The 26,339-nt window shown below is 31.7% G+C and overlaps 9 protein-coding genes across 9 annotated transcripts, besides 2 other annotated features; 4 read left to right on the top strand and 5 right to left on the bottom strand.

Moving 5' to 3' along the window:
• Nucleotides 1-45: 45 nt before the first annotated feature.
• Nucleotides 46-549, bottom strand: TVAGG3_0849830 (uncharacterized protein; the record flags this gene model as incomplete). The annotated part of the gene is made up of 1 exon (XM_001309579.1): nt 269-535. One exon carries the CDS (start codon nt 533-535, stop codon nt 269-271), a length of 267 nt encoding a protein of 88 aa, XP_001309580.1.
• Nucleotides 550-571: 22 nt separating this feature from the next.
• On the top strand, nt 572-928 carry TVAGG3_0849840 (uncharacterized protein; the record flags this gene model as incomplete). Its single annotated transcript, XM_001309578.1, has 1 exon — nt 572-928. The coding sequence occupies one exon, from the start codon at nt 572-574 to the stop codon at nt 926-928; it is 357 nt and encodes a 118-aa protein (XP_001309579.1).
• Nucleotides 929-1,026: 98 nt separating this feature from the next.
• Nucleotides 1,027-1,948: a mobile genetic element.
• Nucleotides 1,949-4,475: 2,527 nt separating this feature from the next.
• On the bottom strand, nt 4,476-6,544 carry TVAGG3_0849860 (uncharacterized protein; the record flags this gene model as incomplete). The annotated part of the gene is made up of 1 exon (XM_001309577.1): nt 4,720-6,027. The coding sequence occupies one exon, from the start codon at nt 6,025-6,027 to the stop codon at nt 4,720-4,722; it is 1,308 nt and encodes a 435-aa protein (XP_001309578.1).
• Nucleotides 6,545-6,616: 72 nt separating this feature from the next.
• On the top strand, nt 6,617-10,238 carry TVAGG3_0849870 (armadillo (ARM) repeat-containing protein family; the record flags this gene model as incomplete). Its single annotated transcript, XM_001309576.2, has 1 exon — nt 6,623-10,180. The coding sequence occupies one exon, from the start codon at nt 6,623-6,625 to the stop codon at nt 10,178-10,180; it is 3,558 nt and encodes a 1,185-aa protein (XP_001309577.1).
• Nucleotides 10,239-11,508: 1,270 nt separating this feature from the next.
• Nucleotides 11,509-16,011, top strand: TVAGG3_0849880 (calcium-dependent cysteine-type endopeptidase protein; the record flags this gene model as incomplete). The annotated part of the gene is made up of 1 exon (XM_001309575.1): nt 11,509-15,990. The coding sequence occupies one exon, from the start codon at nt 11,509-11,511 to the stop codon at nt 15,988-15,990; it is 4,482 nt and encodes a 1,493-aa protein (XP_001309576.1).
• Nucleotides 16,012-16,611: 600 nt separating this feature from the next.
• On the bottom strand, nt 16,612-18,172 carry TVAGG3_0849890 (ankyrin repeat protein family; the record flags this gene model as incomplete). The annotated part of the gene is made up of 1 exon (XM_001309574.1): nt 16,612-17,994. The coding sequence occupies one exon, from the start codon at nt 17,992-17,994 to the stop codon at nt 16,612-16,614; it is 1,383 nt and encodes a 460-aa protein (XP_001309575.1).
• A 669-nt stretch (nt 18,173-18,841) lies between these two features.
• Nucleotides 18,842-20,755, bottom strand: TVAGG3_0849900 (uncharacterized protein; the record flags this gene model as incomplete). The annotated part of the gene is made up of 1 exon (XM_001309573.1): nt 18,842-20,755. One exon carries the CDS (start codon nt 20,753-20,755, stop codon nt 18,842-18,844), a length of 1,914 nt encoding a protein of 637 aa, XP_001309574.1.
• A 1,431-nt stretch (nt 20,756-22,186) lies between these two features.
• TVAGG3_0849910 (uncharacterized protein) lies at nt 22,187-22,723 on the top strand (the record flags this gene model as incomplete). Its single annotated transcript, XM_001309572.1, has 1 exon — nt 22,187-22,723. The coding sequence occupies one exon, from the start codon at nt 22,187-22,189 to the stop codon at nt 22,721-22,723; it is 537 nt and encodes a 178-aa protein (XP_001309573.1).
• Nucleotides 22,724-22,986: 263 nt separating this feature from the next.
• On the bottom strand, nt 22,987-23,574 carry TVAGG3_0849920 (RNA polymerase II transcription regulator recruiting protein; the record flags this gene model as incomplete). Its single annotated transcript, XM_001309571.1, has 1 exon — nt 22,987-23,574. The coding sequence occupies one exon, from the start codon at nt 23,572-23,574 to the stop codon at nt 22,987-22,989; it is 588 nt and encodes a 195-aa protein (XP_001309572.1).
• Nucleotides 23,575-26,045: 2,471 nt separating this feature from the next.
• Nucleotides 26,046-26,077: a mobile genetic element.
• Between the last annotated feature and the right edge of the window lie 262 nt (nt 26,078-26,339).

Consider the following 26,339-nt stretch of genomic DNA (forward strand, 5'->3'; position numbering starts at 1 on the left):
TCGTTATAAGGTATATTTGCTAATTACAATGTAAAAAATGTATGCTTAGCAATAAATAAACTTTATTTTATACAAACAAAATTAACACTGGAGTACATTTATATAAAATTTATATCCTTTTGATATTATATAAGTAGAGTTCAGCTAGTTTGACTGACAATGTTCCAAAATCTAGTTGTAAAAATATTTGAACAAAAATCAAGTAATAATGATGCAACAATAAACGTAGAATTCTCTAGTAACTTGTGTTTTATGATTTCGATATAAACTAGATTGTTACTGATGATAATTGTTTGAAAGTATTTATTACGTATTGTTTTTGCTGAGGCGTTGCATTTTCAAAATCTCCTAGGATTTCAATGATATCATCTAAGTCATCTGTCGAAATCGTTCCGAATCTTAAGTTATTTTTTCTTATATCTTCGAGCTCTTTCTTTTTTGCATCTGCCAGTAACAACAGGTTCTTTTTATATTGTATTACTTTTTCTATTTCAGTATCTAGCTGCTTGCTAATCTCTTCTAAACTTGGATTCATGAATAAAGGTGACAATTTTAAAAGTTTTTCGAAAACATGAGTAATGATACAAATTATTGGAATTTTACAATGGCAAGATTCAACGCATGCAAGAAGCAGACACGTGAGGAAATGTTTAGAGCAAATGAAACGCCTGAATTCATGCATTATTACATAAACCACGATGAGAATCAAAGTTATAGTTATCTAAAACAGAAAATGAATGAAGTAGCCGAATTGGAAGCTCAATATGTACAAATGGCTCTTAGAATGTCACCTCGTAATGAAAAGCCATATTACGAACAAATTCGCCTGAAAGACTTCGAGACAAGAAAAGTAGTAATTAACAATCAACTAGCTAAGCAACTTCGCGATCACATCAAATTATTGATTGAACAAGCTAAAAAAGCTTAAAACCGACAATACAATTGCAATAAATTAGTCACAAAATACAATATTACTAACGAATTCTTATTAATTTTCATTCTTGAATTGACAAATTTTTAATAATCAAAGGTAACTAAACTCCTTTCGCCGATCCGATTTGCCCCATATTTAAAATATAGCTTGCATATGTAGAAGAAAAGCTAATTTTGAAGTACGCCCCAAATCCACCAACAGGATTTCGAGCTACTAAAAAGGTACTTTTAAATGTGATTTTTTTATAAAAAATTAAATTTATTTTAAGATCAGACTAAAAACTAATTTTATGGAAAATCTATATCGACAAATTTATTACTTATTGGGTATATAGATTTTTTGATTATGGCGATTATGTCTGATATGCTTCCAATAAGCCAAAACACATTTCATACTGATTTCTATAAAAGGTATCTTTATTATAGAAGTGTAAGCTATATCTGTTTGTTTTTTTATTATAACAAATTCAAAATTCTCTTATAAGGACTAGATGAAATCTGTATTATTAAATCATTAGCTAAATGAAGGTTCAAATAGAAAGTAAATATCAATTTATATGATACTGAAACCAAATAGTTCTTTTAATAAAAGATAACACGCTGAAAATTATTGAGTATTTGCAAATCTCAAAAATCTATTGGTGAATTTGGCTCAACTTTTAAAATTATAACATCCATATCAAATCATAAAAGCAGACAAAAATTAAAGCCAAACCTATCGGCCAATTTTTTTTTGATATTTTGATTTTTGAGGTATATTTTTAAAAGTGGATTTAAAGCACTTATGAAAAAACATTAACTTCTGTCGTTATGATTATTGATTTAGACAATAATGATTTTAATCTTTGATTATCAAAACACTAAAGTCATCTTTTTAACATTTGCTTGGTAGCATTAACTCAAGTCTAAAGTACTATTTTATGTGGCACTCTTAGAATTTTTGTATTCATTGTACACGCTGAAATAGTACCATTAAAGTTATGGCGGACTTTCAAAAAATAGTTTGGTCACCTTTTAATAATCTCGAATCTTATATTATTCAAAACTTCGAATACATAAAACTAACTTAGACTCGTACGACCAATTTATGTTGCAACTATTTGACTAATTAATTCAAAATTTATTTTCATAATATTTTTGTTTACTATTTTATTGGATATTTTACATATATTTCTTTTCTATTTTAGATAAATGTTTGATTTTATTACTTTAATTCTATTTAATTTCCAAATTTGATTAAAATCTTTTTTTGAACATATTTTACATTGTAATATATTTATTAAAAGTTTTATACATGGCACGATGGGCGCTACTTTTTTGGCGCCAGCGGCGCCGCCCGCGCCTCCGGTGTAGGGATGCGACGGTTTTACGCCATGACCGTTTAAAAATAGAATAATACGCCATTTTTGGGGCCGAATGGCGGGTACGAAGTAGCCGCCATTCGGCCGAATAACAAAACAATACAAAATTATCGCCGTCCTTTTTTTTCTCTCTCTCTCTCTTTCTTTTCTCTTTCCTCTTTTTACTCCTCTTTCTCTTTTCATCATTAAACGTAGAAAGATATATTAATATTATTTTAAAATTAAAAAAAAAAAGAAAGAAAGTATAATAAGTAATTATTTAGTTATCGATATATATATGTAAAGTGATAATCTGAGGATAATCTGAGGAGGAGTCTGAGGATTAGACCGAGGAGTAGTTTGAGGAGTTTGATGATAATCTGAGGAGTTTGAGGAGTAGTCTGAGGAGTAGTTTGAGGAGTAGTCTGAGGTGTTTGAGGATAATCTGAGGAGTTGTCTGAGGAGTAGTTTCAGGAGTTGTCTGAGGATAATTTGAGGAGTTTGAGGAGTAGTCTGAGGAGTTTGAGGAGTAGTCTGAGGAGTTTGAGGATAATCTGAGGAGGAGTCTGAGGATTAGACCGAGGAGTAGTTTGAGGAGTAGTCTGAGGAGTTAGAGGATAATCTGAGCATAATCTGAGGAGGAGTCTGAGGATTAGACCGAGGAGTAGTTTGAGGATAATCTGAGGAGGAGTCTGAGGATTAGACTGAGGAGTAGTTTGAGGATAATCTGAGGAGTAGTTTCAGGAGTAGTCTGAGGACTAGTCTGATGAGGAGGACTCTAAGGAGTAGTCTGAAGAGTAGTCTCAGGAGGAAGATCTGAGGAGGAGTCTTATGAGGAAGATCTGAGGAGTAGTCTGATGAGGAGGGGTCTAAGGAGTAGTCTGAGGATGATCTGAGGATAACCTGATGACTAGTCTAGGAGTGGTCTAATAAAAATGTAAAATATTTTCAAAGAAAAAATTCTATGAATTTTATATTTTAATTCTTAGCATTATACTGAATAAAATAAACATAAATATCAAAATTTGAAATTGAACACGCCAAAAAATTGATAATCCACATTCAATATTTTGTAAGTGGCGTACTTTTTGAATACTCGCCATACGCCTTGGAGTTCTCAATTTTGAATTCGCCTTTATTTGGGCGACCTCAGAAAAATACGCCATTAAGAAAATATTGTATGAGATTTTAAATTTGAAAACGCTCTACCTTAAGGAATTAAATTTATTAAGATATATTTATATATAATAAACGATTACTTAAAAAAAAGTATTTCATCGCTTATGTAAGTTTCAAAAAAATCACGAAAATAAAAAAATCAAGATTAAAATTTTATTTTTAATTTTTGAATTTCTCAAATGGCGAAATTTTTGGGCGAACAAAAAAAATGTACGCCCGGTCAAATGGCGTGTTTAACGCATCCCTACTCCGGTGGCTCCCACTGGTGGGGAGGAGACGATAGAAAAAGATATAAATTTTACTAAAAAAATTGAATTTTGGAAATTCTTTTGATTTTTTTGAATGATTTACGAAGAGATTGAACACATTTTGTACTATGAAATATCGTTATTAATAAATTTACTTCTTAAACATTTATTAAAATCGCAATTTTGAATATTTTTATGATTTTTTTTGACCCGATCACTTGCGCCCGCGCCCACTGGGAGGGGTGCTTGTAAAGTATTCAAAAATCAATGTAAACATTTCAATTTTTGCTCCCACCTCCCATTGGGAGGGGGGCATATATCTTGTAGCGTTCAAGTTCAAGTGATGAAAGTGCATAAGAAAGCTCCTTAATCATACCGATAGAAACAGCATTAGGGGCGCCAAATGGCGCTCGGTGATGTTTCCCATAAAAGCTTAATTTCAGGTATCCATAATCATAACCTGTCAGACGCAATAATTCATTAGCACACAATCATCGTTTCTCAATCAAGAAACGAAACGCACGATTGATTATGCTGGCCATTAAATTTTCATATCAAATAATTTACTACTTCAAGAAAAATTAAAGACTATCATCAACCAAAGCTTAAAATTCTCAGTGTTTACAACTCTCATACTTCGAATATGCATATTTCCAAAATAGCATGAAAATTTTTTTCATTTGAGCTCATTTTCTTTTGTTCTATTAACTAATACATGCAGTACAAGCTTGTTATACGTATACTTAATAAGTAAGGTCTTAAGGGAAATAATAAAAAAGAATTTTGCTATTAATTATATTAAACAATATTTATTTGTAATTTCGTGATAATTATATTTCGTATTACAAAGTAAAGGTATTTGATATAATGTTTGCCTTACAAAAATGTTTCCTTTGTCTTGCCACCATAGGTATTCTATTTTGTCACTTTTTGCGCCCGCCGTGCCATGTATAATTAAAAGAGGGTATTTATTTGATAATAATAAAAAGGAATAATCATATAAAAATATAACGTGACAATTATGAGGAAGTTACAGTTTCATAAACAACAAATGGAGGGATTACTGTTTCCTTACCGGAACCATATGATTCTTTGACTAACAGAGCAATTTTATCACAAGGAACAGGGATATCAAGAGGAATGCGAAGAGAACCACTAATTGCGACATCTAGTTCTTCCTTGGTTCTCCTAACACTTGTCCTAGAAATGAATTTAATCTCAAATTTTTTGAGATGATTTGGATAATTTTCTAAATTAGCAAATCTTAAGCTGCTAATGAATGCAGGATGGTCTAATGTAAATTCATACAAAACTTTTCCATCGAAAGGAACTGTAATACTCTTTGTAAATGGTACTTTTTCTTTCTTATAGTAAATATCAATTGGAACTTCCTTCGAGAGCGCTTTGAGAAGAGATCTGATTTCCTTCTTAGCAGCTTCTTCATTTTCAGCGCCAATCTTAGCTAATGATTCTTTCAAATTTTCTTTAATTTGATCTTTTTCTAATTGCGAAAGTTCCTGAATATCTTTTTCAAGTCCGTTAAGTAATCCTTCTATAGAATTAAGGCCTTCTTTATATAAATCATAATTGCGAACAAATTCTGTTAAACTTTGGTTGATTTGTTTCATTAAATCTTCTGGGACTGGTTCATTAACTGTTACATTACCGCCTGTTTCACCAATAAATTCTGGCTCTTGTTCTTCTTGTACTTCTTCGTATTCTTCTTCTTCTTCGCAGCATTTTTGATCATAATCGTAGCAAAGGTATTTATCCAAGCAAAGTGTGAAGAATTTGCAAATTGAGTTAAACAACCGTTTGAAGAGTCTGAAAACTGACTTGAATGGGTATAAAATCCATCTCAAAATGTGCCTAAACAAACAAGACAATTTGTACATGAATATGATAAGATCGGTTAATGTATTCTTGAGTGGTAAATCAGGAAATGCTGGAAGTCGAACAACAATTTTGAAATGTCTGAATTTGGGAGATTTTACTGTGCAAAGCAAGTATTTGATGATAGCAATCGGAAATGCTATGATGAACTTGATTACACAGATTAATAAGTAAACAACGGAATATATTATTGAAATTAAAATTCGAAAGAAAATGTTATACTCGTTATATTTTGTTTCATGCTTCTGCTCGCCAAACCGAAACTCTATAAATGGCTGATGGCTGAAATTAATTTCTGTAATTACGCAACTGATTAAGATGTAAGCAAATACAATCAGAAAACCAGAGACAATTCCTGATATAATTGGATAATTACTGAAAAAGCGCTTAGTTTTATCTGATAATACCTGAAAAGAAAAACTGTTGGCGCTCATTTCTTTTTTGTCAAATATTTTATTTTTACTTTACTTGTCAAAAATGAAATAGTTTATTCAACAAAATAATATTACGACAATTGTTTTCCTATGATTATAGTAGTTCACATAAATGCTAAACATTTCAACATGTTTTTATCGAAAATTTCTATAATTTTAGCTCAAATCATAAGTTTTTACCAATATTCATGGGTTTTGGCGACGGACACTTACTCTACTAATGATGCATATTTGATGTGCGAAGTATCGCATGAAGGCTATTGGGACGATTTTGAGATATTCAAAATCTTGCTCATTAAATATATTCCTGCGAGATAGAAATGTATTTGGTGAATATTCTTTTAATCTCATTAGATACAATGGATGATTTTGGGATAACACTCATAATGATGTGCCACGGACTTGCTTATATGATTACATTCAGCCTATCTCCATGTTATATGCATAAATTACTGCTATCAAAGCTAAATGATGAATAATTTTATTTTCCTCTGAATAAAAAATTGGAATTGAACCGAATCGACTTATGATAATGAGTTAAATCATGATCATCTATATGTTTCGTCATGAAATTCATTTTCAAAATTTTCCTGAAATGTCGGATGAGCTGAAGAAAAGGCTCGTCGACGATTTATCCAACTATTCAGGTTATTTAACGAAATCTGATGTTAGACCTTTTGCAATTGCAGCGTTAGCCCAAATAAATTCTCCAGATTTTTCTGTTCCAATCAAAACAGGTGAATCTGCGGTCATAAAAGCAATAGACGCCATCATAAAATCGAAAAATTATAAGCTCCAATCAGAATATACCGTTTCATTGCTTTGTGATTTAGTGTCTGGAGGATTTTTCGGGCTAATTGCAATTAATGAATCACTTCAAATACTAGAATCAGTATCATTAGTGTCAAGTCAACTCATTGCACTTAAAATAATCCAATTTTCTGCTAATTTGATTCCTTACATTTACAAAGATTCGACTTCTTTATTTTCAATTTTCTCAATCATGCTGAAAATGCTAAGCCACAAGATCCCTCTTATACAAAATACTGCATTTGCTACTTTACAACAGATGCTTTCTTCACTTTTTGATTTAATTCAAAAATATGAAGGTGAATTACCAAAAAGACTTCTCAAATCACTTTCATCGTTGACACCTGAGAAATTATCAAAACCATTAAATGCTTTAACTTATATAATTTTATCAGATTTTAGAAATATGTTAAATGAAAAGCCAACACAACACATCCACGTCAGCGAAATCAATCAATCGAAGCTTATCAACCTATTCAACACCATTCTATCAAATAATTCAGTTTATTTCAAATCCGAAAAGCAATTTTTAGAAATTATCGATTCAAGTATACAACTACCGATGACAAATAAAGTTTACTTATCATTGTACCTCACTTTTATCAATTTTTACATTGATTCTTTGCCACAAACCGCAATTGCAATTTATTCTCACTTTTTATCGGAATGCAACCCTGATTCACAATATACAAACTCATTGTTGTTCTTTAGATCAGTTTATTCGGTTTCTTCTCAATTTTTGAATAATTTTATAAAATATTGCGATACAACGTTCTCTTTGTCATCGGCATTGATAGAGTCGTTATCGAGATTCTCAAATCATATCAATTTAGCATCAACTGTTGATATTTCAGCAAATAAAAATTTTGATTTTAATTTGAACGGACAAATGACACTAGAAGTAGCTACAAAGATTGCCATTGAGATAGCAATAATATTTACATCAATGCCAGGCGAATTTATTGATCAACAGTGGAATAAGATATTTTTATTGATTTTGGAAGGTTTTTGCATCTGTTCTCTTGAAACATCGCAACATATATTGGCTTCCTTCAATAAATTACTTGATAATTTGTATTCTTCTCGTAATTCTGAAGCAATTTATTTGATAATTAAAATTTTCTCAGATTTAGTGACAGATTCAACAGAAGAAGATGAAAACCAACTTGTAAAAGACGCAAAAACACTAATAAATGCAAGAAAACAAAATTCTCAATTTTCATCCAAAAAAGATTTGATGAATAGCTTGTTTATTAGGTTATTTGAGTCCAACAGTAAGCTTATATCATCACATTATGACCTGATTTTCAAATCTTTTTCGATTTTCCCAACAATCGGAATTGAAACTAAAAAAACTCAAGAACTATCAATAGAAGACATAAATCAAATCATCAAATGCCTTATTAAAGATGATGAGTGCTATTTGAAGCTCCTTTCCAAGGTCTATCGCTCAAATATTCAAAGATTTGATGAAATTTGGCAAAATTCCATTTTACAATACAAAAGTGACGAAAAATCAATACCTGCTTTGTCTGAGATTGCCATTGTATCGATAGATTCCGAGTTTCCTGTTCTTTCCTCGAAAATTTGCAGTGAATTTTTAGAAACAGACTTTTCAGAGGAAACTGACATCTACAAACGTCAGTTACTTGAATATCTGTCAACTAAGCTCCAGAGTCCGCCACATCCTCCAAACGAAGCTTGGCCTTTCATTATTAAATTATTTTCACCGAGAAAATGCAACACACATGAGTCAATTAACATTGCTTTCTCTGGTTTCTCATTTATTGTTAAGAATCTGCTGAAAGAAGTGCCAGATTGCGATCTTTCCGCGATTATTGAATCAAATTTCGGTTTTGTCAATCAAAAACTGGAAATTAATATCTCATTGTCAGCTATTGACAATCTATGGACTCTCACTCCAAGGATGGCCGACAATGATGACCTTTGGATCAGCATTTTCTCAAATTTGTTTTTATATCTCACTGATGACCGTCCAGATGTCGGAACTGCAGCGATAAACACATGCTTCAACCTCATATCATCGAATGAGAAGATTATTTCGGACAAAACGTTCGATTATCTCTTAACAGAGTGTATTATCAAATTATTAGAGAGCGAAACGTCATTTAAAGACAACCAGAATGTGTGGCAAGCGATATCTCAGATGTTTATTGATATTGCTCATTGCGCGATTGCTTTTTGGTACAGATTTGAAGCGAATAATTTATTTATTGAAAAGTTTTGGTATTTAATATCAGATAAAGTCAAGTTATTCTGTTTCGACTGCACCAATGAAGAATTCGTGCTCGATTCGCTCCAGTTCTTCGGAGAAGTCTTTTCCTGTGAAAAAATTAACCAAAAAATCCGAACAAAAATCGGAAATTCTTTTAACGAAATTTTGTCACTTTTAATGGAAAAATTTGACGAAAAATCGTTATGCATTCAATTATTTGGTCGGTACTTTTCACAGAATATTGACAAAGTAAAAGAGTTTCTAACCATAGATAACTGCAAATCATGGTGCGAAACAATCAAAAAATCATGCATTTTAATGCATTCTGAGAAAACAACGCAACAGAGCGTTTCCAAGATCTTAGACACCATTCCTAAGATCATGCCACTTGACGAAGGCGTTATGTGGTACTTAATTGACATCTTGGCCTTATCATTAAAAGAAACTCCTTATGAAAAGGTCAAAGAGTCGATTATTGACTGTTTCAAGCTCATTGCAGAACAAATGGAAGACGAGAAGCTTTCATTCTACATAAGACACGTATCTCCATGTTTCCAGTACATTTGTAGTGGTCCTGTGGTCGACCATTTTGTCTCCAGACATCCTATTTTGACTTTTAGCGAAACTGAAGTTTATTTCAGTGTTTTGAGTCAAAGCAGAGCAGGAGACACAAATAAAAGGATCAGTTACTTGATAGATTTGTTCCCGAACGTTTCTACCGAGAAACAAATCGAGTTCATCAAGGTTTGCAACAATTCGAACTCTTTGAAATTGATTTGGTCGAAATATTGCGAACCAGAATTAGATGATTTCGATATCAAACTTTGCATGAATGTTTTCGAAGTAACGTTCGAAACATTATGCTCTATGATGAGTGATTTCATTGATGATGAAGATGAAATGGTTGATTTCTTGTCTTTCGTTGTTTCTCATCATGCTTATCCGAAAAAAGTTGGAAATAACGAAAATTGTCAAACTTGGCACTTAATTAAGTTTGTGCCGAAACTGATTAACTTGTTGACTGATGATAGAAAGAGAGTCGCAAAGCTCGCACAGGAATTGTTGATGAGAGTCAATAAAGACTTGAAAACAATTCTTGGTAAATAAAAATATTGTTTCTTTTTTTTTATAATTATAAATTGATCTTACACACAAACGTGCTATTGTCAACAAGTGAATTAGTATAGTAACCCATTTTCTGCCTCAATATTAAATTAATCTCATTCAAAAATTTGGGAAGAGACTTTACGAAGGAAAAGGATAAGCGAAACTTGCAGGGAGAGTTTGGTGTCTTATACGGAGCTTCTTGGCAGCCAAAAATGATGCCCTGAAATTTGGTTCCAAAATGGATTCTCTAGCTTTCCAAAATATATTGAACTTAGACAATTAGTATTGTTCTTAAAAATAACAATATAAAATAAACGAATTTATTCAAAAAACCGGATCTTTATTTACAATTTCTAATCGAGGCATAAACTCTTGCTATGGCATTTTGTTTTGAGTACCATCATAGTAGAAGTAGCTGATTTTAGGTACTTTATATTTACGAACATGAAGGTTCCAGTCACACATTCGGAAACATCTTGAAAATGTTTTGATTGATTCAATCACATCGTCGCCTGCATTATCAAGAATAGCATATCTGTATATGATACCTCCAAAGAGATATCCATATACATTGACAACTGTATAAAGAAATTAGGCCTTGATCAACATCATCAATAAAGCTTTTGATAATGTGTTTCTCTAAGAATGTAATATTGTTATCATCCAGCTTAACAAATTTGTTATAGTATAAAATTTAGGATTTTTTAATTCTGTTCGAAAGTACACCCAAGAGCTTTCTGTGATTCGGTACCCTTTGGATATTGAGCTCTGATGTATTGAATTAGTTGGAATTTTGGGTTAAACTTATAATAATATTCGTAAGATCCCAGATATAATGTTATAGAAATTGCCCATTTTGGCAATTTTGAAAGGAACAAATAATGGATCATGTAGCTCCAAATGAGCAATATCTCGCTATATATGAAGACTAAAAAAAAGCGAATCTGCTGCTGACCCCAAAATAACCCGAAATTATGGTCTTGAACGAAAATTTTATCTAATCGTCTTCAGTGATAGATATTCAATTGATCTTTAAAGATTCGAATAAAATTAACATTGAATGCCATAACATTTTCAGATTTGATAACTATCACTTTTTCTCTTAGATCTGATCACAAATATCGTTCCTATTATTTCAAATTTTGAATTGAGACAAAATTCATGAGAAATAAAAAATCAACATTAAATAATATACAATATGTTTTATCATTTTTACTCAACCAAATTCAAAACCTCACCTCTGAAAATAATTTTTCCTTTTACTGCGTAAGCATATATTCTTTCATCAATCATTACAATTTTTTTGAATTTTTTTATGTAATAAAATTATGCAAGAGGAGTGGATTCTTATCCTTAGTTTTTGCATTCCATACTTTGGTTTTGCAGCTCTATGGATATTTTTAATTAAGAAGTACTTCTACTGGCGCCCTCTTGTATTTGCCCGATTTGTTATTGCCAATTGGATCAAAAGACAAATTGGTTCAGCAGTTTTTTGGATCTGCTATATACTATGGTGGATATTTTTCTCTCTACCAATCCTTATCCCTGCCTTTTTCTCTATTTACTTAAATAAAAAATACGAAAGTGTTCCGATCACTATAGTAGTAGCCATTACGCCAGCTGTAATGTTCACATTATTTATCACATATAAGAATTACAATCATAATGGTTTCAAAATCGGATATACAACAAAGATATTGCTTGGAATTTGCTTTGCCTTAATTTTCGTAGTTAATATCGTCACTACTATACTATATACGCCCGAGAAAAATTGGAAAGCGTACGGATTTTTCTTCACTGCACCACCAATTCTGATATACGGATATTGCCTTTGTTATTCTCGAAGAAAAATCAAGAAAGATGCTGCAAAATCAATCCTCGATAATGATTCCTCAAAGAGAAGTTTCATTTACGAAATTTGCAACCGTAAATTCGATAATTGGTTCGGGGGAAGTCATAAATTACCTTGGTATCATATCATTGTCGTAGTAGCATCATCAGTCATCTTCAATTTCACGTTTTACGGACTCTGGAAAGACGAACCTACGCTTGCTACAGCTGCCGGATCCTTTGTTATTGATATGTTGATACTAATCAGACAAAATTTAATTCCTAATCAAGTACAAACAGTCAAATTCTTATTTGTTGCCTACTTACTTAAAGTATATGCCATCTACAATAGCCCAGAATACTGGCTCTACAGTCATTCTGTTTATTTCTTAGTTTTCGGCATCTGGTTTTTAACAAGGTTTATGATATGGCTCTCCAATAAGTCATTATGTCCAAGAAAGAAGGTCAGATTAAGCCAAAGCCTCATAGATGGTGAAGTTATGGAACAAATTGAAAAAATTACACCGGAAGGCATACGTCCGACGTCATTAGAAGCTATTCCAAGCATCATTGTATTCATAATTGCAGTCATTTTAGCAGCCGTTGAAATCAAAATTTATGGAGAAGATGTAGATCAAAAAATTTTCAACGATAACACTCAGAAAACAGGTTACATCACAATAATTGTTATTACTATTGCTATATCATTTATCCTTTCTGTGATAATATGCGCTTATACCGGCAGAGGAAAGATATCTAAACTTATGTTACTCACAGTCATCTCAGGCATCATATTCTTACACTTATTCCTCCATTTCTACCAAGATCTCAACATCACACCTTATCAAAACGGTTTATTCTTCATGATAATTTTCATGGCAATCGACGGAATCCTATTTTGCCTTTCTTTGAGTGGTAACGCATTCAAACTCACAAAAGGAACATCATTGTTCGTACAAACTATCATTTATATGGTACTTTTAATCATAATATCACTAAGTCTCATAATTGTTCCTATTGTTTGTGCAGAAAAGTCATTGATAGGTGTTATAATTACATTAGGTTTTCTTTCTGCTGTGTTCTTTTTCATTTTCAGCCACTTCTTCATCATGCCAACATTCAAATGCGACTGGATCATTTATCTCACACTGTTTTGCGTATTTTATATTGGATACTGCCTCGCATTGTACTTCTCCGACTACTTATTTGTATCATTTGTCTCTGGTGGCTTCGGAATTCTTTTCATTGCATACGGAATCACTTTAATCTGGTGCTATCGTAACCAATGGACATTGTCCCTAGGTCCAATGCTCATTTCCACCATCACATCATGCATTGTCACTGGTTTATTAACATGGCAATTCATGATTTCGGAATACAAACTTTCCACAGCTGTTTTTGCTTATGTATTCGCTCTCATTGCATGTGGAAGTATTTATATCTTTGCTATGCAGAAATATCGTTATAATCATTCTGCTCTTTCTATTTGTGCCATTGTTTTTTATTGTGTATTCAGTGTTGCAATGTTAGTTCTTATTTTCTTACAAAACTCTACACCATACTTTGTCTATACTATTGCATCGATTGTAACTGCTGTTTTGGCTGTTGGATGTGCTGTTACTTATGTTTTGATGAACTCAAAGACAACAGTTCTTGTATTGACCAATTTCTTCTTCCCAGCGAGAAATTATTACAGCGGATCAATCCACAAGATTCCAATTTTCACAACAGCTTATTTGCTTTTGATTGTCGATCTTTGGATGTGGGGTTTGTTCGGAATGATTTCTGATAACACAAACATCGTTCCTCCAATAATGATCACAGCTGCATTCACTGTTACTTCTTTGTTTGGTATTGCGCTTTTGATTGAACTTGATCAGAAATGTCTCAGTTCTTTACAGTACATTTCTACAGAAGCTATCACACATGCTGTAGGAAAAGCAATGCACGCAGCAGGCGTTTCTTCAAATCTAAAAGTGCCAACAAAAGTGGATAAAAGTAATCCACAGAAATACTTAGATACAGAAAGACAGTTCAATAAAATGAACTCTGCAATTTCATACTTTATTACTGCTCTCAAAGCACAACTCTTCATTTCATCACAAATGGCTTTTCTTATGGCAAAAGACAAACTTAAAACAATTTTGTCATCTAAAAACATCGAATGCAATTTCCTCGATGAAAGTGACTTTAGTCCTGAAGAAAGATCAAGAGTTATTAACTTGTATTTGAACTTGACAGGTCAATCATCTGTTAACGCTCCTACAGCTGATTTAAAGCAGAATATAACTGTAAAACCTCATACAGCAACAACAACTCTTCCTTCGCCAAAAACTATGTCAGATACAAAACAAAAATCTGACTCTAAACCAAAATCAAAAACTGACACTAAATCAAAAAGTGACAAACCGTCCAAACCAGCCGACACCTCCAACGCAAGCAAAGCAAAGACAACAAACAATACAAATACAAATAATAACAATAATAGTAGTGGTGGCGGTGGATGGTTTGGAAAATGGTTCAATAAAAATTCAGAAGAAACACATGCAAGTACAAAATGTAATTATGAACCTCCGTGGTCTCATATAACTGAGTACATGAAGATGCAGGATACAATCAGGAAGCAGATTGATAATATTCCAAGTAATTCCAATTCAAAATACGTAGACAACGGATTCCATCCAACTAAAAAAGTTACAGAAGCAAACAATGTTTTGTTAAATGGCGTAGAATGGGTTAGAGCTGAGCAGTTATATGAGAAACAGAAGTTCATTGATACTTGCAGACCAAATGACTTAGTACAAGGCTATTTCGGCGATTGTTATGTTGTTACTGCAATGGCAAGTATCTGCAGAAGCATTTCGAATATTAAGAATTTGTTTTATATACCAGATATTGCAGTTAAAAACGGACTTTGCTGTGTTGTTTTCAAGGCAATGAACAAAGAAATGTCAGTTAACGTCGATACATTGATTCCTCTCTTGAACGGCAAGCCAAGAATGGTTCATCCAGCGACAGAAAGATCTCCATATTGGTTCTGCATTGTTGAGAAAGCTTATGCAAAAATTGTTGGTTCATATTCTGCAGCAACAGGCGGAACTCCTGATGAAGCTCTTTATAGATTACTTGGCGGATTCCCAATCAATATCGACCTTACAGATCTCGATGTCAGAGAAAGCATCACATCAGGCGAACTGTTCAAGCAAATGGTTGAATGGAACAAGCGCGGTTCACATTTGATTGCTGGTTCTCCAGAAGGAAGCCACTTCAAGAAGAACAAAGATGGAATTGTTCAAGGCCATGCTTACAATATTCTCGATGTTGTTGAATTCCACGGTGTTCAACTCCTTAAATTACGTAATCCATGGGGTGAACAAGAGTGGAAAGGAGATTGGTCTGCTGAATCTTCTATGTGGAAGAAATATCCAGCTGTTGCAAGTAAATGCAATTTTGATAAAGATCGAACACAAACAGATGGTGTTTTCTGGATGTTATTTAAAGATTTCACATCAAACTATGCACAGTTGTATTGTTTGATTGTTAATGAATCATTGCCGCATTACAGATTCATCATCAGTAACACAATGAAGCCAGGAGACACAGATGGTGCTAAACCAGTTACACAATCGCGAGATGCCGATTGTTTGCCACAGTACATCTTGAGAGTTTCAGCAGATTGCACCATTAAAATGTTCTTAGAAAGAACCGGTCCAGCGGTTCCAACATGGGTTTACGCAGTCAAAGGAAAGGAACCAATCAAGAAGATCTATTCAGGAACTAAATATAAGACAGAGCCAATGCCCGAAAACTCCGCAATTTACTCATTCGATTGGCAAATGGAAAGCGGCGAATGGGTTATAGTTGTCTGCAGAAACAAATGCGACAAAGAATCCGATTACGTTTTGAAGATGTATTCTGATCGCCGGATTGAATTAACTCCATTGATTAACTGCACTCAACAAACAATTTCAACAAAGTAAAATATTTTTCATCACTCTAAATTTTAATTTTTTAAATATCTCAATCAGAGGAAATTTGTCTTATAGATATATCTCATATCAAAGCTTCTTTCATAATATGATTAACATTTGAGACAATTGCTATTATATACACACATGAGAATTATAATGCAACTTTTTTAGGAAATGAAGTAACTCTTAATGTTATATTTGAAATGGGGATATAACTTGGTTTTGATCAAATTCAAAAAAAAAAGTTTCTTTAGTGAATTTCTTATTAATATCTGGAGATGGTATTTTCAGGCGCTCTAAACTCTCTTAAATTTTAGAATCCTTTTAATTCAGATATTTAATAAGATTCTATTATGACCGAAAAGACTTTGAAATCGAATCAATGTTCCTGTGTTATAAATGAATCATATCAAGATAGAAAATTCTCCAAAAAAAGCTCTACCTTTGTGAATATTATCATGGAATTATGTATGAGCATTAGATCAAGCTAGTTATTTTGATTCAATGCTAATCAAACATTTATAGTATTTTAATCCCACATTTCAAATTCACATATCAAAAAAATTATTTCCACTTCTAAAATTTATCGATAATAATAATTTAATAATCTTGGAGGACGTTATTATTGAGTTACTCGGCACAAATAGTTTTTAAGTATTTTTTGACATTACGTTTTGCCAACATCAATGCCGTTTTTCCATCATTATCCCTTGCTTTTTTATCAGCTCCAACTGAGATAAGATATTTAACAACTTCAAGTTGACCTTCTTCTGATGCATAAATGAGTGGAGTATATCCATCTTTATTCTTTGCTTCTTTATCAGCTCCAACTGAGATAAGATATTTAACAACTTCAAGTTGACCTTCTTCTGATGCATAAATGAGTGGAGTATATCCATCTTTATTCTTTGCTTTTTTATCAGCTCCAACTGAGATAAGATATTTAACAACTTCAAGTTGACCTTCTTCTGATGCATAAATGAGTGGAGTATATCCATCTTTATTCTTTGCTTCTTTATCAGCTCCAACTGAGATAAGATATTTAACAACTTCAAGTTGACCTTCTTCTGATGCATAAATGAGTGGAGTATATCCATCTTTATTCTTTGCTTTTTTATCAGCTCCAACTGAGATAAGATATTTAACAACTTCAAGTTGACCTTCTTCTGATGCATAAATGAGTGGAGTATATCCATCTTTATTCTTTGCTTCTTTATCAGCTCCAACTGAGATAAGATATTTAACAACTTCAAGATGGCCATAACCTGATGCATAAATGAGTGGAGTATATCCATCATTATCCCTTGCTTTTTTATCAGCTCCAACTGAGATAAGATATTTAACAACTTCAAGTTGACCTTCTTCTGATGCATAAATGAGTGGAGTATATCCATCTTTATTCTTTGCTTCTTTATCAGCTCCAACTGAGATAAGATATTTAACAACTTCAAGATGGCCATAACCTGATGCCCAGATGAGTGGAGTCATATCATAATTATCCTTTGCATCTTTATCACAGCCACATTCGATGAGTGATTTAACAAGTCTGAGATTTCCTTTTTCACATGCAAAATGAAGTACATTCTGCTCAGGAGAATATTTATCCTCTTTAGGAGCAATCTTTTTCCAAAGTCCTTCTTCGCATGCTTTTGACAACATTTCATGATTTCCTTTCAAAGAAAGATCATTAAGGAAATTGTAAACGGTATTAAAATTATTTGATTTCTTAAGTTTTGCGATTTTAATCATGATTTCTTTCGAATGATTGTCATTTTCATTGGTTTGATTGACAGTCGATTCTTTGGTCGTATTTTGATTTTCATTTTGAAATGCTTTTAAGTTATCTTGAAGTTTTTTAATTTCCTGTGTAGAATCGCTTATTTCTTTCTCCTTTTGATTTAATAAATCAATGATACCATCAAAATATTGAATTTCATGTATTTTTTGACAGATTTCAGAATTGAAACAGCTTCTTCGATGTTTTTGATAGTAACATTTGCTTTCCGTGTACATGTATATAATTTTCTTGCGTTAATAGCTGAATGAGCTTTTTTGAGAAGTGTAATAAACTGATCAGCTGTCAAGTGTGAATATTTCATGATTGTCCTGATATCATCGATCTCAAACGTATCGAAAAAGTTTTCATTCTCAATATAATCGATGAGGTGAGCCCCAATGTATTCGAAATTCAGATTGATTTCCATTTTTTGAATTTTTCGTAACGTTACAAAAAATCTGAATATCAATAAAAAATCAAAATCCGGCTCCATATGTAATGCCCTATTTACAACATTGTTGATTCTTGTAGAAAAATACTGGAAAAGTCCTCAAGGTAACAAATCTGTTATGATTGTGGTGAAACACGGGTGAATTCAGAGATTTTAAATAATTAAAAGTTCACATAGATTAATTCGGAGTTTACAAAAGATAAGTATAACCCAAGAAAATATAAAGATATTTAAAATTGTTTATAATGAGCGTCTTCATCATTTTATCATTTTGAATGGTGATATGCGTCATTCCAAAGCGAAAGGATTCAAAATAATCAGATTTTTATTTTTGAAATTCAAAATCTCTAAATTTTACTATACAATATACATATACTTTTTGTATTTTCAATGTCCAAATATAGAACTTGGGGTATTCTAGACTATTCCATGAATACAAAATTACTTTTGATGAATCAAAAATTTTTGATATATTGTTCACATGCAAAAAGTAAAACTACAATAGTGAAGAAAATATTTCAAATTTCCCCGCTTAACCTTTTAAAATGTCAAACATTTGTTATCAAATTTTGAAATATCAAGTAAAAAAATGGTCAAATTTCATATTTGAATATAAATATTTATTTTTTATTCTATTGGTTGTATGGGTTATAATAGTTATCTTTGTTTTCTGGAGCGTTATATGAAGGAACCGGTGCTGGAGCTATATAAGCTTGGGGCTGCTGCGGAAGTGCTCCATAAACAGGCGGAGGAGCTCCGTAAACAGGTTGTTGTGGAGGTGCTCCGTAAACTGGTTGAGGTACTACATAAACAGGTTGTTGTGGAGATGCTCCATAGTAAGGCTGTTGTGGTGGAGCGACGTAAACAGGTGTTTGTGGTGTAGGTGGAATATAATTAGGCTGAGTTTGTTGCTGTTGTGGCTGTTGTTGTGGTTGTGGTTGAGGAGTATAATATTGTGTATTAACGACATTGACTTGGATTGTAGTTTGTTGATTGTTGCCTGATGTTGATACTTGGTTATTGATCTTTGTTGAAGATGAAACTTGGCCAGGGTATCCTGGGTTATTGTTGTTTGATGGTGAAACAGTTTGAGCAGGACGTACTTGGTTACTGTTGCTTGATGGAGGTGCAACTTGGCCAGGATATCCTGAATTATTGTTTGATGGTGATACAGTTTGAGTAGGTCGTGTTTGGTTGTTGTTGGATGTTGAAATTCTATCATCAGGACGTGTTTCGTTATGTTCGTTTGTTGCTGATACTCTTGAAGATGATGAGCAGCAATTTGCAAAACAGCAGCAACATGATTTGTGGCAGCAACAGACGCAACAAACAATGCATAAAATGACAATAACAACAATTATAACAATAATAACAATTAATGCAATTGCCCATGGTTCAAGGCCTCCAAAACTTGCTTTTCCAATTGATTTATATGTATTCACTTGAGTGCTTGATGAAGATGAAATAGTGTAAAAATCGTATTTTGAATTCGATCCATCAATAGCAAATTGGTCATCATCTGAAGATCCGCTTACATCAATCTCCATCTGGTTATATTTTGATTCCTCGCCTATCATGTATGTTATAATAGGATTAGTTGCATTTTCGTTTGAAGTTGTCACTTCGTATTCTGATACACCTTCTGGATCATTAGACACATGAAGTACATTAGTAGAAATAATTTTAACCTTTCCATTTGAAAAAGCTGATACAACACAATATTCATAGTTTGAATCTGGTTCTAGTTTGTATTTAACTTTACCAGAAAGTATTGTTACATAACTACATCCTGAATATGCATCTGCATATTTGTAAACAACAAAATCACATGTTTTAGAACTACTTGATGATGATAATGTAAGTGTTCCTTCCTCTAAAAATGCAATAGCTTTGATACCTGTTGAACCAAGAATACTAAGAGATTCCGATTCAACCTCTGCATTGCCTGTAATAGAATCGGATTTGGTGAAAACAATTAATGTTTTCTCTGGAATTGAGTATTCAGTCGACGAAGAAATTGTTATTGAATTATATCCATATGATGGATAACTGTATGAACTAGAGGATGAGCTTCCACTACTACGTGGGGATGGAAACTCCGAAATAGATATTCCTGTTGAAAATATAAATATATTATGAGAATTGTCGTAATATTGATAGTTGGACCTAGTACTAGAATAACTTGCGGTCACTTGATAATGTGTGGAAGCTGTATAACTATCTTGATGATAATGTATTGTAGCACATTTCCAACTATAAATTCTATTAGAAATCACTTGTATGTCTGGTTTTCCACCACTATCTGAAGCATAAATGTCATTACCATCCGTTGATACTGATGTGAACTCAAATTGTTCAGAATCGAGAATAATTAAATAATAGTCTTTAGAGGAAGAAGATGTTTGCGTCATATAATACGACTTTGTAGATGGATAAATCCAGAATTCAAGAGCGTCGTAAACCTTTGGAATAAGAAAAACACCAAAATTAATTGAGTCGTAATTACTACATGTCATTTTATATGTTGACGATGTGTGGTGAAGCATGTAGACTCTACTGACTAAATAATCGCCATCTATTTTTATATACGATGGGTAAGAAAGGAAAACAATATAATAATCGTAATTTGAAACGTTTTCAAGATCAAATTTTAGGTCAACACCTGAGCTTGATATCGGTACTGAATGATAGCCTGTCTCATCGACTGTGTAAGAACAAGAAATGGTGAATAAAAAACTTAGAATTTAAATATTTTAGGGGAAAAAAAATGAGTCGCATAACGATTAGTTCTTTTCAAGCTCGTCTCAAAATTGAATAGAAATGTAATACTTTTTGAGAAGAGAAAATTTTACAAAAAATAATAAGTATATCATTTAAATTACGATTAAAAAGTACGTTTTTCTTCTTGGATTTGTTTTGTTCTTACTTCCGCAACATGAGATAATTGATTCTGTGTGGAAATTGTACAGAAGAAAAATACATACCACAATGAATTATTTTAACATATTACTGCTAAGTTTTTAGGTGCTTGAATTTTGTATTAATTTAAAGGCTTTTTGTATCTTGTTTGTCTTTTTTCATACAATACCACTTCAAGAAGAACAGGGATGGAATTGTTCAAGGCCATGCTTTCAACATTCTAGATGTTATTAAATTCCCCAGTGTCCAACTCCTTAAATTCCCTAACTCATGGTATGAACAAGAATGTAAAGTAGATTGGTCTTCTGAATATTCTATGCGGAAGAAATATTCCCCGGTATCATATTAATAAGCTCTTATGTGTTTGAAACTTATAAGTAGGTTGTTATCGACTCTACATGAATAATTAGCTTATGTTTATGATATTGCTTATGCTCACTTCATAATATTATATCGGAAAAATGTAAAAAGATATATTGCTAAGACATAGTTTTCGAGCAACTCAGGAACCACCATTTAATGGATCCTATCATTCATTAATCTAAAGCAAGCATATACATAATCATGCATTGAGGAATTATCAAATTATAATATTTGGTGCCCAGTGATGCTCATTTCCCCCACGTCTAGTCCAATCCTAAAGATAGATTCATTTCTGAAAGGCATACAGACTGTGTAAATGTAAATAAACTCGGAAGCATTGGGTGAATATATGATTCGTCTAGCAATCTGAAGCTTTATCATATTCGTGTAAATGTCTTTCATAGTAATCGAATGAAATACGAGTTTTTTATAAAATGAGGAAAAAAGACGAGTTCTTTTTCTGATTTTATTATAGAATTTATTGCAGCAATAATTAAAGAGCATAATTTATAACTTATAAAGTATAAATGAAATAATTTATTTCTTACATTTTGTAAACTTCATAATTTTGAAATAAAAAATATTAGTGATACGAATTCCATAAAATTCTATTTTATGCAGAATTCAAAAATAAAAATGAAATTTGAATAATTTACAAAATTAGAGATGCTGTAAACATGCAATATGGAGAGCTAATGACTGAAGTAATGTTTGAAATATTTCCAGAAGGATTTCCGACAGATAAAGATGTAGAAAACATGAGCAAGGAAGAAAAAGAAATTTTATATGAAAAACAAAAGCAATTAATTATATTATTTAGAAGTAGAGCAGATTCTAAAATCAAAGAGCTTCAAGAAGTTATACAAAGCATACCTCTGCCTGCTCCTCGCCAACAACTCGTAAGAAATTCAACCGAATCAAAATCTTGCGAAATTTTTACTATTCCACCAGAGAAACCTGATGTTCAGAAAAGCACATCTAATCTTCCTTCTATAAAACCGATTACTAAAGAACCTCATTCAATGGAGATTTTAACAATTAAAAAAGAACGGCGTGCAGCGCAAAATAGAAAGTCTGTCGATATACTCCCTCAAGAACTACCTAAAATGCATTTCCATAGAGCAAGATTACCTTTGTTTGAGTCGCCTATGACAATTGCACAAGATTTGACCGTAACACCAAAGTTAAAGCCGAAAGATCCTAAATACAATAAGCCTCCATTTCATCATTGAAATGGTAATATATAGTTTCTTCCGGTTTAACCTTGGCATGTGTAATAATGTCTTGGGGAAGTAGTGATATGGATAGCATTATTAGAAGTATTACATGATACTGATGCGATTTGTACTCATTACATTTAATTCGTTTCATATTATTTGTAATTTTTTGTTTGTAAATAGTTTGTTTAGTGAATTTTACATGATAAACATTCATATTAAATAATAATGATTTAGTCAATAAACAAATTTTAGGGGTATTGATGCAAACAATAAATTTAACAGAATAATTTCTTTGAACTGAGTGGAAACTCTAAGTCAAGAACATTTGGTTTTGACGGAGCTTGCTTAAAGAGCATTGATGATATTGCTGGCGGCTCAATAAAGGCCGGAAGTAATGGTAAATGTGTATGTGGTTTCTCTTGCTCTTCGTCAACTTTGCCATCTTCTTCACCCCATTTGACTCTCTTTGATCTTCTTTCTTGTTTCGATTCTTGATGAGATATACCATGGTATTTTGTAAGTGCGCTATTCCATCGATTCTTAATGTTGTTGCCACTACGGCCTGGTAGGAATTGCGAGATTTTTACCCAATGCGGTCCAAAAATTTTGTATTTTTCAATGATAATTTCGTCTTCCTCGCTACTCCATGGTTTGTTAACGACTTCTTTAAACAAATATTGATTGTATCTGTCTCTGCATTGGCAAGCAGTGCGTCCAGGAAGGAAGTTAGCAATTTCTTTCCAAGTTTTATTCTTTTTATCTTTAACGAGCTCCTTTAGGAGATTGTCTTCTTCAGCAGTAAATCGAGCACTCCTTCTCTTTGTTGGATCTGGGATCGGAGTAAAAGAAGTTAGGTCACTCATTGAAGCTTCCAATTTTGAATATGGTAAGGCCAAAAATTGACATTTGATAGACTTTTATAACCTGTTCGTCTTTGAAAATTTGAATGATAATCTTAAAAATTTCTTTCAACTGAAAACCTCTAGTGATATGTGTATAGATGAATGGCTCAAAATGGACTTAACAATATAAAAAATTTGAAGAGTTGGTATTGAATCGAAGTATTGAAATTATTAAGGCTAAGAATCTTGTTTTTATTAATATATGACTTATAGAAGATATTATATATGTGCTGTCGTATTATCGCTTCACAAAACGTGCATAAAACCTGACTACTCTCTTAAGGGAGGCTCCCGACCAGAAAGCCCTCTCAATTTTTTGTGATGTTTACACCAAAAGTGAGATTCGTTAAGCGTTTTTCTCGTTGAATATTGAGTTTCCCGGATTTTAAGTTATTCATAAAGCTTCTCTATATTATACCCTATCTACTGATATGATTATTTTTGGAAAATCTCTTAAATCGACCTGCACTGAATTTTTTAGGGAAAATTCGAAATTTTCTAGGCGTTTTCTTTAACGTTTTTTTACGGAATAAAATCCGAAAAATAATTTTTTGAAGAATCATTTGGGTCGAATACTTATCGAAAATTATATTTATTATAATTTTGGTCGATAAAAATAAGCGGATTCAATAAGGATGTCAATTTGGAAGAAAAGTGAGAAAATTCCTAAAATGCTAAAAATGAATTTTCCAAACGTACTTTTTTATCTCATTTTTTTGATTTTGAAAAAAATTTGGAGAGAAGAACTCTTCGTTTTTGAATTTTGTCACGATGGTTTTAAAGTATATTAGACACATGTATTGATATTACTATTTTTGTATATTTTGAGAGAAAATCCCTAAAAAGTGAGAAAATCTGAGACGGTTTGAGAAAATATATAAACTATTGAAAATTTGAATTAAACTTCTAATTTGGAAAAAAGAAATTTGGAAAGAAGAAAATTCAAAAATCGAGATTTAAACTCAGTATCAAATGGAGAACAAAATGTTTCTTCATATGCAGGAAAAAATTTTCTTGAGAAGAAATAGAGTTTTTAAAATTTTATTGTATGTAATGAAATAAACAAATATTAAAATTATTTTTTGATAACAAGAAAATTCCCAACAGAAAATATTTGAGACAAAGAAAAAAAGAAAATTGAAAAATATTACTCTCCTTTACATTTCATGAGATTTTCAATTTATTTTCATAAAATTGACAATTTTATACGTTTAGATGAAAATAAGTGATTTTGCTTGAAATAAAAATTATTGTTTGTTTACAGCTATCAAATAGATTTTTGCTATTTTGATTAAAATTTGTTAATCAAATTAATAATTTTTTTTCTAAATATCTTAAATATCTGGATCACTCACTGATACGATGAATTAAACGATAAAAATAATACAAACTCAACTAAGTTTCCTGTCTTTCAACCAAAAAATATTATGCAATTTAAATTAAATTGTTTATTCAAAGATAAAACAAAGATAAAGTAATTATAATTATCATATACTTTATGAATAACTCTCTAATTGGATAAGATTTTCGTACAAATATTTTTATTAATATCGATAAGAATATGTTTACCTACTATCACCATATGTCGATAAACAAGAGTAGAGTGATTTTTATCATCGAAACTTTTTAAAAGCTGTAAGCAGGAAGTAATAATCTTGTTTTTTCTGAGTTAGTTGTAGAACTATTGATGCCCGAGTTATCATTGTGATGCAGAAGGATATCAATGTACTGACTGAAGGATATGAATTGAATTGAATTTTATTGAATTTCAATTTGATCAAAATTTGTTGAAATGATATGAATGTGTCAACTTCTGTATCATTCTCCTTCACTCCTTCCTTATTCTTTCGAGAACGAAGCTAGCTCAGCTTTCGCTGAGCGAATTGACACTTTTCATGCCCTAAACGTACATACTCTCAAATTTATCGAAAAAATTAATACCACCTAAACTAGTATATTCTTATTTTAAATATGATATTATCCTTATATTCCACACTAAAATTCATTTAAATCAACTTTTAAAAAAGTTCGAATCCTGCGCGTCTCACTTTTTAAATTTTCCAAATGGAAAATTATATTCTCCTAAAGTGAAAACAATTTTCCAAATTGACTTCCTTAGATTCAAAACTGGCAAAAACCCTTTCGGCAATTTGTGGACGATTCCGAACCCCCTCATTTTTGAAATTTAATAAGAAAAATAGAATCTTTATTAAATATAGATTTAAAAAAACTTGGTTATAAATTACGAAATTTTCTCACTTGGGCTAAAAAGTGACAATTTGGTCGGAAGCCACCCTTAATATAATTTTTATAAAAAAGCAATCAAAAAAATATTTATGCTTTATCCAGTAATATATTCTCAGATCAAAATATTGATTTTGAAAAATAAGATTATTTAAATTTGGAACGTTACATTCAAATTTGTTGAATTTGAGTGGGGGACAAACTCGCCCATTGTCACTTTCATTAACCTTAAACTTGTAATTTTCATTATTTTTAATTAACCTTATTTCTTTCCCAATTCCTGATTTATTTTATTCACTTACTATTAAAAGTCACATTTTAATAAAATATAATAATTTATTTATAGCATTTTTTACTATACTGTAATAAAAAATTAATTATAATAAATTAAATGTTTATTAAATCAAATGTTTTCTTTGCAATAATATTTTTAATGTTGAGTAAACAATGTTGGGATCAAGTGTATCATTTTTCAGACCTTT

This window comes from Trichomonas vaginalis, chromosome VI (genome assembly GCF_026262505.1).
Source record: "Trichomonas vaginalis G3 chromosome VI, whole genome shotgun sequence".
Classification (NCBI taxonomy): domain Eukaryota; phylum Parabasalia; order Trichomonadida; family Trichomonadidae; genus Trichomonas; species Trichomonas vaginalis.